General features: G+C 42.4%; 1 protein-coding gene across 13 annotated transcripts in view; it reads right to left on the bottom strand.

The window, feature by feature from the left end:
* The window catches only part of DENND2B (DENN domain containing 2B), a 138,785-nt gene that overhangs the window by 36,705 nt on the left and 82,139 nt on the right, over positions 1 to 19,941 (bottom strand). For 6 of the 13 annotated variants that reach the window (XM_035119635.3, XM_088667078.1, XM_035119627.3 and 3 more), the window contains 5 exons: positions 18,694 to 19,914; positions 15,870 to 16,006; positions 5,148 to 5,296; positions 2,056 to 2,271; positions 578 to 674 (listed from right to left, as the gene is read on the bottom strand). In XM_035119635.3, coding sequence (XP_034975526.3) covers positions 578 to 674; positions 2,056 to 2,271; positions 5,148 to 5,296; positions 15,870 to 16,006; positions 18,694 to 19,914 — 1,820 coding nt within the window. The remainder of the gene's footprint in view (positions 1 to 577; positions 675 to 2,055; positions 2,272 to 5,147; positions 5,297 to 15,869; positions 16,007 to 18,693; positions 19,915 to 19,941) is intronic. The other 7 variants (XM_035119670.3, XM_035119663.3, XM_060275820.2 and 4 more) reach the window with 4 other exon arrangements.

Genomic DNA, 19,941 nt, shown 5'->3' on the forward strand with positions numbered 1-19,941 from the left:
TGCAACAAGTTGATAGAAAGAAATCAATGGCTGAGGGTGGCTTCACCGTGGGCACATTTGTGCACTTCAGTTCTGCAGAAATTAGCTGGCACCTTCCAGGAAACATTGAGAGCCGCTTCACACTTTATATAGCAATCAGGTTTGCTGCAGCTATGGCTACATTTCCCTAGTAATAATATAATAATAATAATAATTTATTGTTTATACCCTGCCCATCTGGCTGGGTTTCCCCAGCCACTCTGGGCGGCTTCCAACAGAAAAATGAAATAAAATAATCTATTAAGCATTAAAAGCCTCCCTAAACATTGCTGCCTTCATATGTCTTCTAAAAATCTGGTAGCTTAGTGTCTCTTGCACTAAATGTGCAAAATGTGAAAGGCAGATGGACATTTCTAAATGCTGAAGGATGCACACCAGGGACCCCTAATTGGCTGCAATTCCCTGGTTTGCACACTCTTTGTGCTAGAAACAAGCACCTGACCTTGCAGGTCTATCTGTTTATTTATTATACAATATATCAGTGTAAAAGTGACTTCTGTAATGAAATATGGATGCTAAAAAGGATTTCGTGATATACCTCTCAGTGATGCTGTTTCAACATTGGACATTGAAAGCTTCTTCAATCTTTTTTTCCCTCTCTTTGCACTATAGATAGAATTGATCCTTTGTACAAGCTGTAAAAGAAGAGGAGAACAATTAGCCTTCATCAAATCAGCACTTGAACTCCAATAATGACTCTTGCTTGTCAGGATGGAGAATAAAAAAGGTGTGTGGGTGAGGGCAGCATGCAGGATGTGTTAGCACGATAATTTCCACTTGAGAAGTATTAACTACCTCCCCTCCTCTCAGCACACCCTCTGCCCTCTCCAAATCTGCTCCAAAGGGTTTGGGAGAAACCCAGAACAGGGAGAAGAGAGGGAGGGGAAGTTCTGTTAAGAATGTACTAAACACAACTGCACAGGAAATAGTTAAACATATAAGGAAAATACTACATTTACCATTATAAATAAATAAGCTATTGTTCATTCTAACTGCTCAGATAATTATTCCGTCTCTTTCTTAGATTTGTAAGTTTTTTACCAAGTTGCAAGAGCTTAACTTTAATTGAGGCTTGTTTCAAATCTGCCATGACACAGCTATCTGAATTGCACAGATATAAACAATAGGACCCATGTTAGATCAGTTGCAATTTCCTTGGGAACCACCATGACAAACAAAAACAAAAAACTTTAGGCACAAACCATGGATTATAAATAGCAGCAGGTCAACTGCAACTCACATTATAATTTGAGCAAAACAGAGCAATGCACCAGTTTGTAGAGATTAAGGGAAAGCGTATAATTGCCCCTTTTCACACATGCACCCAAAAAGTCTTTTCCAGAAACGGGGTGGCGAAGGCAGACACCCACTATGCCAACAACATAACTTGCAGTTCAGATGTCTTTGTGGATATTTCATGCAGTTGTTTTCCCTTTATTGAGAGCTAGAAGGCCACATGGCCACGGCAGGCGTTACTTGGATATACATGTGTTTCACACCACAAGTGTAAGCAATGCCTGTTTTAGTGCTTTTACCTTTCAGTCTGAAGTTGGTTGCTGCAGTACATACACACACAAAAACCTCAGGGACTTTCCCACCCTCACATCCCAGGTATTCCCACACGCATTGTTGTGCATAGAGTAGGAGCATCTCTTTACTGGTCATGTGGATAAAGGGAGGGGGGAAAACAGGTTGAAGGTCCTGCACATAATAATTCCATAGATAGATTAGATAGATGATAGATAGATAGATAGATAGATAGATAGATAGATAGATAGATAGATAGATAGATAGATGAAAGGATCCAATCTCTCTCACAGTAAGAACATAAGAGGCCTGCTAAATCAGGACTATGGGGAATCGAAAAACATGACCTGAGAGCAATAGCACTTTGTCCAGTTGTGAATCCCAGCAACTGGCATTCAAGGGAACACTGCCTCCAGCAACAGTACTAAATTTGGGGTATTACACCAAGGGTAAGAAAAAGCAACATCATGACTGATTCGTAGTAACCACCTTTGGCACCCTTCGGGCTCTGCGCGTGGAAAGAAGTTCGCTGGTAGTACTCAAACTGTCTTCATTCAGGCTGGATGGAGAGGAGGGAATGCCAAGCTGGGCCAGCAGCAGCATGTCATCATGACTGTGTCTCTTGGGTAACCGTGGTACACGATGGCTTCTCCTTTCTGACCAGTTTCCGATTCTTAGTGACTGGCTGCTGGGCTTTGAAGGTAGCTAAGAAGTAAGCATAAGAAAGTAAGAAGAGCCCTGCAGGATCAGACCAAAGGCTGATCTAATCCAGCATTGTGTTTCACACATTGGCTAACCAGGTACCTATGAGAAGACCATAAGCAGGACATGACAGCAGTAGTACTCGCCTGCTCATAACCCCCAGGCACAGGTATTCAGGAGCACCCTGCCTCTGATCTTGGAAATGGTGTGTAGCCATTTTGTCTAGTACCCAATGATAGCCTTATGTTCCTTTTTGAAGCCATCCATAGGTGGACATCACCACATCCTGTTGAAGTGATTTCCATAGTTTATGAAGAAGTACTTACTTTTGTCAGTCTTGAATTGCCTACCAATTCGCTTTACTGGATGACTCTGGGTTCCAGTATTTCGACTGATGGAGAAATACTTTTGTCTGTCCACTTTCTCTACTCCATGCATAATTCTACACACTTCTATCATGCTCCCCCCCTAACCCCTCCCTTTTAAAAAAGTTCAGTAGCCTCCAAATATTGTAAACTTCATTTGTTGTGAGTTACTCTATCCCCCGATCATTTTGGTTGCCTTTTTGTGCACCTTTTCCAGCTCTACAGTATAATTTTGGAGGAAACATAAATTCCACCCATAGAAACACAGTTATTCCAGCAAAGTCCAACCATGCCGGGCCTTCACTGAATTTTTAATATAATTAGCAGAAAGACCTCAAATGAGCTTCAGTGAACATTAAATAAGGAGAGATTGTTAGAGACAAAATTGCCCTTTTCATTGAAAAAGACTACATTCTGCCATTAGTATAATGAGCTGCCTTATACCAGCTCAGAACATTAGCCCTTCTAGTCCCATCACTCTCTTGGCTTGCAATCTTTAACTGGGGATGTCTTCCACAGAACTCAGTCCTTGGCAGTTGACTGTTCTAGGCTGCAATTCTATGAACACCTGCATGGAAACAAATCCCACTGAACACAGTGGGGCTTACTTCACAGTAAATATGGTAAATATGGTCAGGATTGCACAGCTAGAATAATATTTCATCCCTTCCTTTTTAGATATGACAATACAGAGTCTTTCCTCCCTTCCACTAAACATATATTAATAATTCTGTGTGAAGAGTACTCCCTTTTGTATATCACAATCTCCCACCATTCATGACCCCAGGTTGTGTTATAAGAGGAAGAAGAAAAACCTCTCTCTATCAACTTTTGTCACACCATGCATAATTTTATAAACCTGTATCATGCCCCCACTTTACTCATCTTTATCCTAAACTGGCTGTAAACAAAATATTTCCTTAGAGTGGAGCTACCCCTTATCATTTGCCCTTTTCTATGCTGTATTTTTTTTAGGTTCAGTGACCAGAATCCTACACAGTGCGGTCGTGCCATAGATATGTATAAAAGTCACAATATTGAGACAGGTAGGTAGCCGTGTTGGTCTGCCGTAGTCGAAACAAATTTCTTCCAGCAGCACCTTAGAGACCAACTAAGTTTGTCATTGGTATGAGCTTTTGTGTGCATGCACACTTCTTCAGATATACAATATTGAGAGTTTTATTTGAAATCCCTTTCCTAATAGGATGAAATTCACCTTTCTCACAGCTGATAGAGACTCTAGTCCCCTCAGAAGTTGCTCTTCATGCATTCCAAGAATGCATAGAGGGGAGAGCAGGACATTCCAGCCCCACCCCAAAGGCCCCTATCCCTGCCAGTTGTACCCCAAAACTTGGCTAACTGGGGAGAAGATCTGAGGGGAAAGCTACATGCATTCAGTGAAACATTCATAGACTCTTGCATGGCAAAGCAAGCATGTGTGGCTTCTGCATGTTCTCAGAATGCATGGCAGGTAACTCCTGAAGGGAGTTCTTTTCTCCCCACATTTCTCTGTTTAAGACCCAATATTTTTTTAAAAAAAAACACCTTATGGCCTCAGAGTTAAGGTCTGGAATAAACTTAACCATTGAAAGGAGCCACCTAAACCATTTTCACCCACCTCCAAGATGCAGACACACCACAGGGGAAGGCATCTGCTTGAATAACTGGAGTTAAGTATGGCCCATGTAACACTTTGGAACTCAGGCAGTGCTATGGGATTCTAATTTGATGCTAGGAAAGCATTTTGACTCTGTGCCTTAGCTATGTACTGTATAAATATGTCAACGCAGGTGTTTCTCTTTTTTACTTGTCTGGCTCAGACTTTGTCCCAGTGAACCTCCCCTAATCAAGAAATAAAAATTAACACACACACACCCCAATGTTTACAGCAAATTTAATGAACAAAATCAGAAAATGGCACATGAATGCAAGGGGATATTCCACACAACTGTAATAGTAGTGAATGCAACTCTATTGGTTTGGGAGATGAGGAGCTAAAGCAGTTATTTGTCTAAAGAAAATCTTGCTGAGCCTTGCCATTTTCCCATCTAATGACACATTCACTGTTTTAACACTATTTTTAGTAGATTAGATCTAAAGCCTGGGTTGACAATGCATAATAATTTAGGTTAAAAAAACAACAACACCCAGAGCTTTGCCTATCTTCTATTGAAACTGACAGAATATTCAGTGACTCATTCTGGGAGTTACTAACTTTCAAAGGGTAACAAACTTTATAACGGTATAAAGTATCAAATAGCATCACAGAATTTAAGTGCATGTTTACAGCAAATGTATATAAACTGAAAGCTGCCCTTTTTTACAGCAAATATACAAAATGATTCTATTTTTTCTAATAACCTTTTTTGGTTTCATCAAGTTCATCAAGTTAGTATCCCTTTTCCTAGCTCTGCTCCTGTGGCTAGTTCTTTTGCAAAAAACAAATAAAACACGTTCACATCTAAACACAAGGTCTGAGCATAGCCCAGCCCTCTTTAGGACATGCTGTATTACCTGTGGAGGTGTTGTGTACTTCCTGTCCTGCGGAGTCCACATCCTGTGCAAAGTATCTAGGGAACTTTCTGAGAACTGCTGGGATTTTCGGCCTGCATTACGGGCTTTCAGCTCCACATCCTCGTACGGATTTTCCTTGGGTGAATCTCCTTAACAATTTTTTAAAAAAAGGAAAGAAAAACAGATAGGAATGTAAAATAAAAAAAAATCATGTGAACTAAGCAAAAGGCTTGTAGAAAACCTCCTTAGCTTCCAGCGTGACTCATCCTTCCAAGTGCAGCTGGAAGTACTTGGAGGAAATTTTGGCTATGAAAGACTGTGTGGTGTGTTTTTTTCCCCTCTAGCGATTTCACAAGACTGCTTTCTGAGTCCCTACAGCTCTGTCAAGCTTTATTCATGAATGTAAAAGAAAGCGTTAAACACACAGCTACTTTCAGGAGAACCAGGCAAATTACTAACAATTCAATCCTCTGTGTGTTTACTCAGGAGTAGGGATGCCATCAGGGCAGGGCTTTGGAGAAGGAGTCCAGGGTCCCTGCTCAGCAGAATGAGCAAAATGGCCCCCAAACACAGCAGGGCTGGCTCACCACATTTTGAAGTGAAGGAACACACGTTGCTATCTACCGTGTGTGTGTGTGTGTGTGTGTGTGTGTGTGTGTGAAGATGATTAAGTCCAAGGTCTAAAATTACCTAACTGCACCACTGCCCAGAAGTCCTACTGAGCTCAATGAGACAATGTCCCTTGTAAAATGTGTTTGTAGAATTGCAAATCGGAGAGTTACAATTGGCTCTCATAATAAAAATAATGGAAAATGGTTTTTGTTTTGTTTTGCAACTGCCTTAAGCACACTCAGGCTTGGTTTGCATGTCAATTTAATTATTGTTACACTAAACAATGGCTATGAACACACTCCCATTTACTCTGAATCCAGTGCGCTCCCAATGTCGGTTTAGGAAGCAATGTACACACAACGTCAGCCACAATCCAAATCCATCTATATCCTCTTGTCATACCCTCCATCTACCAGATTGAAAAATCCGGGATCAGCGGCTGCGCGGCACCGGATGTCGCTTCTACGCAGACATGCGTAGAAGCGACTTCCGGTGCTGGCGCCGCCCGATTTCCAGTGCCCAGACATGGGCAGAGCGGCACCGGAAGTCACTTCTACGCATGTCCCGTGTTTGCATGTCTGGGCACCAGAAATCGCTTCTGCGACATGCACAGACAGCCGGGGAGCTGGGACATGGCCGCCGGCAGGAGCTTTACGGGATATTTACGGGATATAATCAATTCGGGATAACAGCGGGAAATGGTAACAAAATACGGGGGTTTCCCGCGAAAAACGGGAAACTTGGCAGCTATGCCTCTTGTTTCTTAGGAAATATTACTGTACATTTTGACATGCTTCCCCCAAAACCTGCTTCAATCTGAAATAATTTCTTAGGAAATACTACATTTTGACATGCTTCCCCCAAAACCTGCTTCAATCTGAATTAATAAAAAGAATGGCCTAGCTGCAGTTTAAGCTGGAAATATGAATACAGTCTGAGTTTTAAAGGTGAATGTGGAGCATTTTGGTGTGCACTGCTGAGATCATGGGTGCTTTGTTATTCTCCCACTCCCGCTCCTGTCATGCTGCTAGGAGTTAAGCCATTGTAAGCCTTAGGGTTACATTTAAACCAGGGCTTCTGATTTGTTTTTCCCCTGCCCAAACAAACCATGAGCGGTAAACCAAGAACAGATTTTGGTTACTATTGTTATCACTCATAGTTTGGAAAGAAACCACAAGCCCCAGTTTAGATACAGCAGCTAAGGAGAAGTGAGGAATAAGCCAAGAGCACCCACAATTTGAGCAGCAAGCACCAGCACACTGCATGATCACCTTTAAAGCCAGAGTTTGGTTTAACTAGGCTTTAAAGCAAGTGTTGAGCCCGCCAGATGTCGCTGGACTACAACCCCCATCATCCCAGGCCATTGGCCATGCTTGCTAAGGCTGATGGGAGTTGAAGTTCAAAAAAATATCTGGAGGACCAACAGTTCCACGTCCCTGGTTTAAAGCATCATGTGAACCAGGCATGTGCATAGAAAGACAGGATACAGATTATTGTAATAAATGAATGGTAAAAAAAGAATGTCATTGTCCGATCACATGCTTTAGTAAATCTGTTGTTAACTATCACCTGTCACCTTATAGCGCAGGAGTTAAAGGAGCAAATTATCTTTTTGCAAAATAGGGGGAAATGCATAGGTATAGTCATGATGAACTCAAGCAGAAGCTGTTACCTTACACCAACATTCATGTAACCTTCTCACTTCCAATTTCTACAAACGTTTACAATATCTAAAGGAAATGCTACTCCTACATAAAAATAAATATTGAGTAACCTCCATATAAATCACAAAGGAGGTCACTCAACTAGGTAAGAAATATCCAAAAGCTTGATGGATCAATAAAAACAAAACCATAAAGAAAAGCTGACCTTAGGCCTGACTGCAGGCATGCCCGTTTTTATTTTTATTTTTTTGTAATGAATTCAGTAATTTTGAAAGTTAGGCTTTAGTCAATGTTTAAATCAGGGCGGTCCAACTTTGAAACAGAACATGCAGGCTGCAAACTGCCCTGATCCGTGGGGGTGGAAGAGAGCAAGGCCAAGATTTTATTCCCCCTCAGCCCTCATGCTATCTTCCCAAAGTTGGATATGCGAGGTGTTGGGCTTTGGAAAGGAGGTGTGAGGCTCTGGAAGGCTCCTAAAGCCCTCGTACATGCTTCCCAAAGCTGGGAAAGCACTAACTAGGTTTTGGGAAGGAGAATGCCATTCTGTCAGAGCTCTCACTGCTCCTGCCCAAAGCCAGCACCTTGCTTACCCAGCTTTGGAAAGGCAGTGGGAGGGCTGGGGGGGGTGGAGTCAAATGCTGCTGCCAAAAAGGCATTGAGGGCTGCCTGCGGCCCTCAGGCCAGGTGTTGGACCGCCGTGGTTTAAATAATTCCTCCGGGCTCAACTATACAGGAGATGAGTTGGTACCAGCAACTACAGTATATGAACACAGAAGTCCTTCTAGGCCAAACCAAGGGTCCACAATCCTGTTCCCAACAGCAGCCAGCCAAATGTTTCCAGGAGTTCACAAATAAGGGCCCGATGGCAACCGCCTACCTCTGTTGCTTCCACCATGTTACTGCTGAAACGAAACGTTCCATTTAGCTATCATGGCATTTTTAAAAAAACCAACCCGCCTCCATTAATTTGTCTAATCATGATGGACAACCAGCCCATGAGGTGGGCTGAAGCAGCCACCTTGGGTGGCAGACAGCTGCGGGGACACCCTGCCTACCCCTGCAGCCAACTGGATCCTGCTGCAGCGGCTTCTGGCAATATGTTGGAAGAAACCATTGCAGCCATGTGACCTTGGTAAGTGTGTGCAGGGGAGGGCCGGAGGCACCTTCCTGTTTCACCTCCGCCAGCAAAGCAGGACAGGCCGCCCCTGCTAATCATTTTCTAAAGGCATCTATGTTAGTGGCCAAAACTACCTTTTGTGGAAGGAAATTCCAAGGAAGTGTTGCGTGGGGAAGTTCTTCCTTTCGCCTGTCCTGAATCGACTGTCTATTGGTGTAACTGGATGATCCTTCCCCCCCCCCTCCACACACAGGTAGCCAATTTGGTGCCCTCCACATGGTGAGGGACTCCAACTCCCATCAATTGTGTGCAAGTCTAGCCAGACTGATAAATTAACAGAGAGGGCTAAAGAATGTACGGCAACTTAAATGAAAAATTCTGGCCAGTGGCAGAGAAATGAAATAATTACAGATCTTCCTCACTATTTATTCATTTAGAATAAACTAACCTACAGATATTATTACAGTATTTTTTAATTAAGGTATGCTCCTTTCACTATCTAAAGTGTAAGCAGTGCTTTAAAGGGTACTGCACACAAACCAATATTTTTGAATCGTTTTAATGACAAACCTTGAACAGCTGCTGCAATAGAAAATGGTTCAATTGGCAGTCCTTGATCATTATCTCAGTAGCATGGAATTCAAATGTATAGAATGTACTGGAACTCACAAACCCCGGAGACAAGACACCTCCCAGTTCAGATGAAGGATAGTTTAGAAACTTATTTGGCTATTTTCAGCAAATAATAATAATAATGGAATTTCAGTCTTTGTGGAGTATAAATATGAAGCCATAAATTCTATGATGATATCTTGAAGAGACTGCCCAGAGAAAAGGACAACGAGCTAGTGTTTCACAATCAGTTCTGAAAAATGAGAAATTCAAAACGTAACAAGTGCAAAAAAAAAATAGTAACTACGGTAGATGGGACATTAGCTTTGATTTGCATTTAACAAGCAGGTTTTTAAAACAACATCAGCTGGAAATAGAAGGAAGGAAATGTAACCCTCTCCTTGACTACTAAGGTGCTAAAGGAAATCACTCATCTGAAACTGTTATCTGCTTTGGGGAGATGGCACCAATACAACATTTTCTCCTAATGTTCAGTGCTGTGTGGCGCCCGCCCTGTGGAACGCCCTCCCATCAGATGTCAAAAAGAAAAACAACTACCAGACTTTTAGAAGACATCTGAAGGCAGCCCTGTTTAGGGAGGCTTTTAATGGTTAATAGATCACTGTGTTTTATTTTTCTGTTGGAAGCCGCCCAGAGTGGCTGGGGAAACCCAGCCAGATGGGTGGGGTATAAATAATAAATTATTATTATTATTATTATTATTATTATTATTATTATTAGGGTGCAAGCATTAAAACATGTAAGTTTGACACCTGAAGACTTAGGAATACAGTAGTATATAAGAGCAAATAACAATGAGAAAATAAAATTCTAAACTGTTGGAAAGGTAAAACCCATCCTGCTATATTGATGCCAAGCAGACATTTCATAGACACTGAAAACTTTTGTAGAGATTTTTTTGAGTTAACATTCAAGATCCATTCTTTAATATAATTAAATGAGCCTCCCTTTCTATGACAAATCATTTTATCATATTATTTATCTATTGCATTTATTTGTCTTCCCCATAAGGAATGGGTTACAAACAAGTTAAAAACACAGAAGTCCCCTGCAGAAAAAGTCACATACCAGCACACTATGAAACCACCACAAACAACATAGCAGAGGTTAAAAGAAATTCAGTCATAATCATAAAATCAAAATAAGGAGAGCCACAAAAATCACCTCAACAGGGCTAAACCATATCATGACACCATTGTGAATGTGGAGATTAGTATGTTAAAGCTTTGGAGCCGTTTACAAACAGATTTTAAAGGCCTGGGGAAAGAAGGGTGCCAAAAGGATAATAAAGGTGGCACCAGGTGGGGAGGGCATTCCACAACTGGAGAGATGTCATCAAAAATGTCCTCTCCTTCATGGCCATTCCCTGTTGCTCAGATTGTGGGAGCACTTGGCCTCAACTAATGGCCTCATGGCCTGGGTAGGGACAGATGAGAAGAGGCTATCCTTCAAGTACTGTAATGAAGTCTCAAGGCTTGAATCACTCTCCCACAGGTGTTGAAGGAAAAGAACAGACTTTACTTCAGCTTCAGTTTGATAGGACCACACCTCTTAAATCCAGCATTTTGCAATATGAGAATTCTAACCACAGGTCCTTAATGGAGGTCAACTGTCTTAAAAAAAACAACGCTTTCCTAAATTCCTGAATCTACCGCTTCCAGTGCATTTATCTGCAGAACAGTTTTGTTGGCAACATGGTGCAACGTTTTGTCCAAAGTAAGAGCAAATGAAAGCCATGGTAAAATAATCAACACACTTTGGGGGAAATAAAGAATAATGTGCTAGGGAGTTGAAGCACTGATGAGTTGTTTGTGATGGTTGCACTCCTTCAATGTGCAGCTCCGAGGTATGCAGCCAGCTCCTCAGTGCAGCAAACGTCTTGCCACACTGGCTGTCAAGCGTGGCAGATGGGAAGCCAAGTCTAGGCAAAGCTAAGCAAGCCAACAATGAAGTGAGGCAAGAATGAAAAATGGCACCAAGAAAAAGAAAAACCGAATTCCTCATATAATTATCTGGAGTAGCATGTTCACTCTGAAAGCAGGGATTTATCAAAAGGAATTTCATGTAGCACATAAAGCATTTCTGCCCATTAGTCTATAACTAAAAGAACAGATTTGCAACTAAAAAAAATTCTGTCTTTAGAGGCATTTTCTATGCAACACAAATAGTGTTTCTCAAAGCAGGTGTGAGCTTGCAGACAGCCTTGAACAATCTGCTGCTCCTTCAAAACCACAGTCCTGGCTGATATGGGACTGAGACTGGCAAGCAGACTGGAAACAGGGGAGATGAATCATTGTTGAAGCTAGTGAGCAGACAACGGTGGTGACTTTCAGTTCCCTAGGTTCAAGAGATTGCATTCTTAGGGAAGAGCCTGCTTCACCTTAATAGACAGGTTACAGATTTCCAGAGAACTTTGTATTTTGAAGAGTGTTCCACATATATGTATACTTATGCTCAGATGAGTATACAAGCATAAAGAGTTGAGTAGAGGTTGCATTCTCACTGGCAAATGTGCACTGACATACATGAAAATTGGGCCTAAATGTTAGTAAAGCATGTTTCCAAGAGCATAATTGATTTAAGATACCATTGAGAATTCCCAGAATGACACATTACAGGGCCAGTGGTGCCAAGGATACAACAAATGACTCTGTGTAAGAAGACTGCAGGTTCAAAGTCCTGCCAGTCTCAAGGCCACAGGAGCTCCCTTGGGAATGGCCATAGGCCAGAAGAAAAGCACTCACTTTGCACGCACCCAGATTTAGTTCACTGCATGTCTGGAGAGGGCAAGAAAAGGCTCCTTTCTAAAACCTTGGACAGCTGCTGCCAAGCAGTAGAAACCACAAAGAGCTGGATGGATCAATAGTCTGACTCAGTAAAAGGCAGCTTCCTATATTCCTAAGGACAAACAGACATCTTTTACCACCCCCCACTGCCCTGCCACAATCTATTCAGTGTTGGTGCTTTTTTATATACATAAAAAAATCAGCATTGTTGGGTGAGGTAACCTACAAAACATATTGGCAAGTGTAAGCAAGATACAAGGCAGTATTATTATTATTTTTAACTGAATGCTTAAGTATCTGAATTTAGAAGCAAATCAGAATTCTTTTTGTCAATAAGATGAGACAGCCAGAATGGTCTCTCGGACTTACACATATGGATGTTTTTAGTCAACGTGCTCTGGCAGTCTCACTGTCGATTATTAAAATAGACACAATTCCTCCAGCATTCATAAAGAGAGGCGGATGAAGTGATCCTTCTGTCCACCCCAAATCTCAGCATTACAGGCAAGCCAATCATACTGTAGATTAGGGTCAATGTCTCAAGGAAAAAACTACGCTCTTTTCTCATGCAAGGTGGGTCATAACTTCTCTCAGATGTCACATACTCTCTTTGTATGACACTGTCGCATGATATGGGGTGGGCCAACTCATGACTTGGGTATAGTATTGTAACAGGCAAGGAGAAACCTCTCTCAAGCAGTCCATCTCCCAAGCCAGTTCCAGGCTTACTGCAAAGAACCTCTGCATCTGTTCTAACGTGCAAACCACACCAACCCAACTCTCTTCCAACCAGATCTCGGCCAACTGTTTTTAAATTCATGGTGATACACAGAAAGAGAAACCCTTGGCAAAATTTGCTAATTCTGCAAATAAAGTGTTTTTTAAAGAAAAGTTACAAGGCCCATCCAATGAACAGCAACAACAGATTGCGACCCAAGAATCCAGTAAGGCAGAAGGCTACGCATAGCAGTCCTGCGGCTGCTCTGAGCCCGCTAACTGAATTCTCCACTTATTCATGACCATTTTTCATTTCTAAAATGCCATGTACAGAGCCTTGGACCTAATAAATACATACAGTATATGAAGTAATGCTTTACCGGTGATCTCCTAACACTACATGAGATAATATATTCCTTTTTATTATTATTTCTATCATGATTTTTTAGAAAGTGTGAGATCATCTGCACTTTTATGTGACAATGCAAGGAGAGATTTCTTTCCACACTGTCTAATTATTCAAAGAAACAAAAGAACACCCAGTTCTTGTATTTACTGCATGCATGGGGGGTGAGGGAAACAACTGGTTGTGCCACTGTTTTCTGATCTGAACCTCTACAAGTTCAACCCAAAATCTAAGTAGTGCCTACGCACAGATGGTATGTGCACCAACATGTATACAGTTAGGATTCCTACAAATGGATTGATTATGAGAGTCGGAGCCAGAAGGGTTCCGTTATACACCTGTAGGTTCTGTTCAGAGCTCTGGCTGAAGACAAGGAAGTCAAGGGGCAGGGCAAGCAGACAAGGTCTCACCTGCTCCCGATACACATATTCCCTGAACATGGGTGTGCTGTGTAACAATGAAGGTGTGAATAGTAGTTGATAAGATTATGTGCCTTAGTCACACAGCATTATTTTCAAATATAGTAATAGGGTAGAACTAGATACTCATACAGCAAGAACCAGGCAAACACATCTACAGGAGCAACAAAGTGCTGTAGGAGTGGATGATGAGCAAAGGCGGAATAAAGAGAAAGAAAACCTTCAACTAATTCCTGCATTGCAGGGGGTTTGTCCCTTCCAACTTTACGATTCTTCAATTCTCAGAACTCTGACATAGCTGTATTCACAGGACTCCCTGAGGAGGCTGAGACAGAGCATGCTGACACAATTATGCCAAACCATTCCAGTGCCAAAGTGTGGGTCAGAGTCAGGCAACTGTCAAGCTGCCACCTCACCCTCATGCCTCTTTCAGAGGCAGGTGAAAATATTTCAAAAGTTTTTACTTTGCAGAACATGGACATGTCTTGATAACTGGGAGAGGGGAACTTTTTACATGTAGTAACTCAGCTGGCTATTTCAGCCAATTATATTATCTCTTGGAGTGGCATGGCAAGGCAAGATAAGATAAAATACGCTAGCAATCTGAAAACTAATGCTCAGATAACACTCAAACAATTCTTTCTGTCTAGAGCTTCTAGTTATACAGTCATACCTTGAAAGTCGAATGGAATCCGTTCCGGAAGTCCGTTCGACTTCCAAAACATTCGGAAACCAAAGTTTGGCTTCTGATTGGCTGCAGACATTCAGCTTCCAAAAATCATTCAAAAACCAGAACACTCACTTCTGGGTTTTGATTGTTCAGGAACTGATTTGTTCAGGAGCCAAGGTGTTCAAGATTGTAAATGATAAATAGCTCTTTATAACTGAGGCTTCAACTCAGTGTTTTGGGATGATGGGAAACTTTCTGATACGAGTTCAGACCATTGGTCCATCAAGCCTAGTATTGTTGACACTGACTGGCAGTGAGTGGCCCTCCAAGGTTTCAGAGCAGAGTCTTTCCCAGCCATAGCTGCCAAGTTCTCCCTTTTTTAAAGGGAAATTCCCTTATGCTGAATAGGCTTCCTCGTGAGAAAAGGGAAAACTTGGCAGCTATGTTCCCAGCCCTGCCTAGAGATGTCAGGAATTTAACCCAGAACCTTGTACATGCAAAAAACATGTTCTGTACCACTGAGATAAAGCCATTCCCCAAATTTGTGCATTTGGGAATTGCTGCTTCAGAAAAGTCAAGAAAGGCATGGAAGATAAAGAAAGGTGTCATTGCCAACGCCAATGAATCAGTATTTTAAAAGCAACAGTTTCCATTTATATATCTTCACTCTTAGCCTATATTTCATATGATTTATACCAATAACAAGGATAGGTATACACATCTAGAATATAAAACTTAGCATGTTTGTTTGTTTGCAGAGAGAGAGAGAGAGAGAGAGAGAGAGAGAGAGAGAGAGAGAGAGAGAGAGAGAGAGAGATGGGTTCCAGCCCCCATATATTTTGGGGGTAGAGGCCGCCCCCCAAAATCTGCAAAGCACTGTATCAAACACATTGCAGCTCCAGTGGCCATCTCCTCCTCCTCCTACAGGGGAGGGGAAGGAGGGTCAAAGCAGCCTCCCACCCATGGCAGCACCAGAAGGAACAAAGGAGGAGCACTCGGCCATTGAAGCCATGTGGCTGCCGTGTTTGTCCCAACCTCCTGAGAATCGCTTGCGTGACATCACACACATGATGTTGGCTTCTTCAACTGCCCTCGCAAGCTGGCACCTCTGGATGTATGGATAGATAGATAGATACGGAAGAGTTAGACATTTTCTTTTGTTTGCAATATTAATCTGCTGTTCTCTGTAGGTGTCAGAAGTGGACAGCGGGGATGAACTTTTAGTCACCAAAAAACAATATAGCTGGCAGAGAAAAGAGATGAGGAGTGCTGAGGAAGGTAGCTGCTGCTGCAGATGAGTTTACACAGACATCCTCTAAACATAGACCAAAAGCCACCTCCTCCAGGAACCACCCTGCTGTTTAATAGTCCTGCATCTATTTTTCCTTCTATATTCTCTAAGCCCACAGTGGGTCCCCAGCCAAAGTCTTCACAAACAATGATTTACGCCATGAAAAACATGGTGATGGCTAACCAAGTAATCTGTTTCCAATAAGACTGCTCAGTGAGGTTTAAAGGAATCAAGACCTCCTGCCTGCAGTCTGCGTGTAATGTGCTTGCTCTGACGTATCAGCCCATTTACCCTTCACTTAATGGCTTCTTGCTGTTGTACAGCAGGGCACATATTCAACAAGTCACTGCCTGGCCACAATTGCTCAACGTCAAGCAGCTATTTTGTGTGCCGCAACAGGTCCTTACCTACAATGTCTTCGTAGGCATTCTCTTCTAAAGTGCTCTTAGATCCAAACTTGTGCTGGTTTTCAGTTCCATTCTCACTTGGGGAGGGAGGGTACAAGGACTGGAGGCTTGAAGCGTCTTCAAACTCAAAGGATTTTCTAGAGTGGCGAAAATGTAAAAGGATCATTTTCTGATTGCCTAATTAACAGTGCTTTAAAGCTCAGTACAGCTATTGGGTGGCATTCAACTAAGTTTTACTCAGGCAGACCCACTGCAATTAATGGACCTTGTTCATTAATTTCAATGGACCTGTTATGAGTAAAGCTTAGCTGAATGCCACCCATAATGCTAGCAAGGGTTAAGGTCATAGCTGCCAAGTTCTCCCTTTTTTTAAGGGAAATTCCATTATGCTGAATAGGCTTCCTCGCGAGAAAAGGGAAAACTTGGCAGCTATGGTTAAGGTATCAGAAGAAAGCGGCCTTATACTCTTCCTCCCTGAGTCTCCCCCCTCCCCCACACACACTGCGTCTGATTCTATGATAATATTGTTTGGTTAAACATAAAAAACAAATCGGTGACTGGATTGTTGGTTAAAGTTAGCTCCGTATCAAATCTAAAAACATACATTCACATTTTCTTGCCACATTTAGAAAATACACAAAATACTGAATTACTTATGTATCAGAGCTTTGAAGTACCAACCATGCAGCATGTGTTTTGTCAGATTGTGATTTTGCCATAACCCCAAGGTGGTGGTAGTTAAACATTAAAGACAGGTTTATTGAGGTTTTCAGCCAACATGATGAGATTTTCAACACTGTTTCAGCATACTACTTTTTCATTCTTGTTTTGCATATTTTGTACTAGCCCATGAGCTAGAACATACATTGACAAAAATACATACATACATACATGCATACATACATACAAATAGCGCTTAACTTAAGGCAGGGATGAGAAACTTGTGGTCCTCCAGATGTTGTTGGACTCTCTATTTCTATCAGCCCCAGCCAGCGTGGCCAATGATTAGAGCTGTAGTCAACAATATCTGAAGGGCCACAAGTTCCCCATTCCTGACTTAACAGCTGTGGTTTCCTTGGACCTCTCCTGAAAATCCTGCCTTTCTCCTCTGGGCACTTGTTAGCTGCTGACCACATCCTGTGATTTACTTGGAACTTCCTGCTTGCAGCTCATCAACATTTTTGCACTCCTCAGCCTTAGCAGTATGGAACATACAACAGTGGCAGTGAACATTACATTTAAGTTTCTGTCCATTTGCTTTCTATACCAAAGAGACATTATGCAAGGGCAACATTATATAAGGCCATGAGAGATTGTTGCTGCAAGACAGCACTTATATTATAATAATTTATAATTTATAATAATAATTTATTATTTATACCCCACCCATCTGGCTGGGTTTCCCCAGCCACTCTGGGCGGCTTGCATGTGGCTCTGTCGTGCAAGCACTGAGATGGTCCAATGGGTTTACAGTTCAGCATCCTGAGAATCTCAAATCATCTTTCTAAAAAATAAAAAGCAAGTTTGCAATCCATATGGCTTTGAAAATAGTTTATGCACATTCATGTCTATCTCAGAAGCCATTGAGGGAAATGCTAAAGTAGGACTCCCAGTGGTCTAAAGTGTTTTAGCATGATACATAGCTCGTTGCCCTTCCTTGTGAATAACGCTATGGCAAAGAATAATATGTAACAGCACTGCTGGGAAATGGAGATTAAATATTTGGCGGAGGATCCATCTCCATCCTCCTGTGGTGTGCAAGGAAGCACTCTGAGAGGGCTTGTTCTATAGCTGCTGGAGTTACTGCAGTTTGAGGGGCTGGGCCTCTGTAGTGTTAGCATCCTAAATACAGTTAGTTTTCTTCATAAGAAGTTGGGTGTCCTTGTGATAAGCAATAGGGCATCTCTAAAATTCTATTAGAATAAGGATAAGCAGAACAAATTGTGCAAAATAAGCTAATTTGTACAGATTGCAAAACACGGGTTACATTACTGCAGTTTGTTGCTTTGTCTAATTTTTCTAGTGCAGAGTAAATACAGCCTAGACATAACACCAAGAGAATTTGTATCCTCTCTGCTCAGGAGAAAGGCACATTTGGGCGAGAGTCAGTCAGTATAAATTGATTCCAGTATGGATGATCCACTGGAGACAGACACCAAGGGCTATTGAGGAAAGTGGTGTATAAGACTTTCAAGTGTGGTTAGCCTAAATTTTAAAGTATAACATTATATTTACATATATATACTGTAAGCCGCCCAGAGTGGCTGGGGAAACCCAGCCAGATGGGTGGGGTATTATTATTATTATTATCATCATCATCATCATCACCACCACCACCACCACACAAATGATGTGTAAATAGCAGCAATGGACCATTGTTAGGTTTGCAGGTGGAAGACCCAGGTTCAAATCCCCTCAGCCATGAAACACACTGAAAGGCCTTAGGCCTTGCCTACTTCATGGGGTCACTGTGAAGAAAAATAAAAGCAGTAAAACACTTCCTACACTGTACATTCAAAATTGCTCCTTATTTAATAACTCTCCAATTCCACAGATGGAGACTACAACTCATATTTTTCCTTTTTGTCATGGTGGTTGTTGGTCAAATAAAAGTTCTTCTGGCAGCTGAATCTGTTAGAAGACTCCTGTCCTTTGTTTTGCTGCACTTGGCAAAACCCTGATTAGCAGGATACAAGAGGCAATGATTCTACAACACAAAAGCTGTGGCCTAATTAAGACTGCCTTTCATTCTTATCTGCTGAGAGTGTGACCTTAAAAAGAGATGCATCTTGAGAATATATGACAAACAGCTTTCCATCTTTACCTATTTTGGGATTTTCTGTAGAAGCGTGACTCTTTTTTCTGTCTCCGGGTGACAGGGGGAGCAGGAGTTGACGGAAGAGGGGGAGGAAGAGCAGCCAGAGGTGAAGGAGGTAGGCCATTGCTTGGTTTACTTTTATGGTTCTTGTCAGCTTCATACTCGAAGGTGCGTTTGGGCTTGGGCACAGGGTTTACCGCTGTGTTTGCCAAGTTCTCAGGAAGCAGCTTAGGACCAACAGGACTAACTGTGGCATTGAGTCCTTGTGGCATTTTACTAGTTTTATCAGTCTCAGTGGGTGTCTCTGGACTACTCCCACAAATAACACTCCCTGCTTTACTATCATTTGTGTTCTCATTCAAGTCCTCCACAATACCCGAAGTCACAGACTTTTTCCTTCCTCTGTCAACACTATAGCAGCTACTGGGCAACTGAGGAAGACCCCTGCCTGGCTGTTCTTTCAAAGCCTGCTCAATCTTCTGTATTCTGTTCAGCACGGCAGAGCTCTCTTTTCTTGCGTTCCCCTTGAAGAAAGCATTTGCCGACTCGCTCCTGCTCGGCCTCTTTTCAAACCTGTGGCAGGAATCTCTGTCCAAGAACTCCTCCTCCTCCGTTTCTGGGTAGGAGCATTCGGAAAACGTTCTGCTCATCCTCCGGAACCCTTTGTAGTCAAAAGTCTTCTCGCTGCAGGGAGAAGGCAACATACTGGAGCAAGTCTCACTGCCTGACCTGTCCCCAACATCCCTCTTGTCCAAGCATACGCTCATCCTAGGGGAAGGCTCTTTCCGACATTCCCATTCTGATATCTTCTGCCTGATATCGAGTGCTTGGGAATGGACGCTGACCCTGCTGAGGGAGAGGTTCCGGAGGTTCGCTGCAGACCCCAAGGAGAGAGTGCTCCGTGTAAGCTGGCGGCTGCCTACAGCTTCTCCATCCTGAGTCTCCTTGGGGGCCTCCTTTTGGTCTTCAGTCTGGAAAAGAGAGAGCCTTTTGTCCAAGCAGCCAATGCTGACAGCTTTGAGGAGGTGATTTGGAGATTCAGTGTCTGAGGCAGAACTCGAGGTGCTTCTCAAGGCAACTCCACAGTTAGTCCGTTCCTTGAGGAGCACCCTGGAGCCGGAAACTTTGGTGAAACTGCTGGAGCGGCAGGAGTCCTCACTGTCGCTGAGGGGATATGTTGGGCTTCTTGGTTGGTATAGAAGAGGCGGTGGGGAGACTGACTGACACCTGGAAGTGAGAAGAAAAACACTAATC

Source organism: Zootoca vivipara, chromosome 1 (assembly GCF_965207765.1).
Source record: "Zootoca vivipara chromosome 1, rZooViv2.hap1.1, whole genome shotgun sequence".
Lineage (NCBI taxonomy): Eukaryota > Metazoa > Chordata > Lepidosauria > Squamata > Lacertidae > Zootoca > Zootoca vivipara.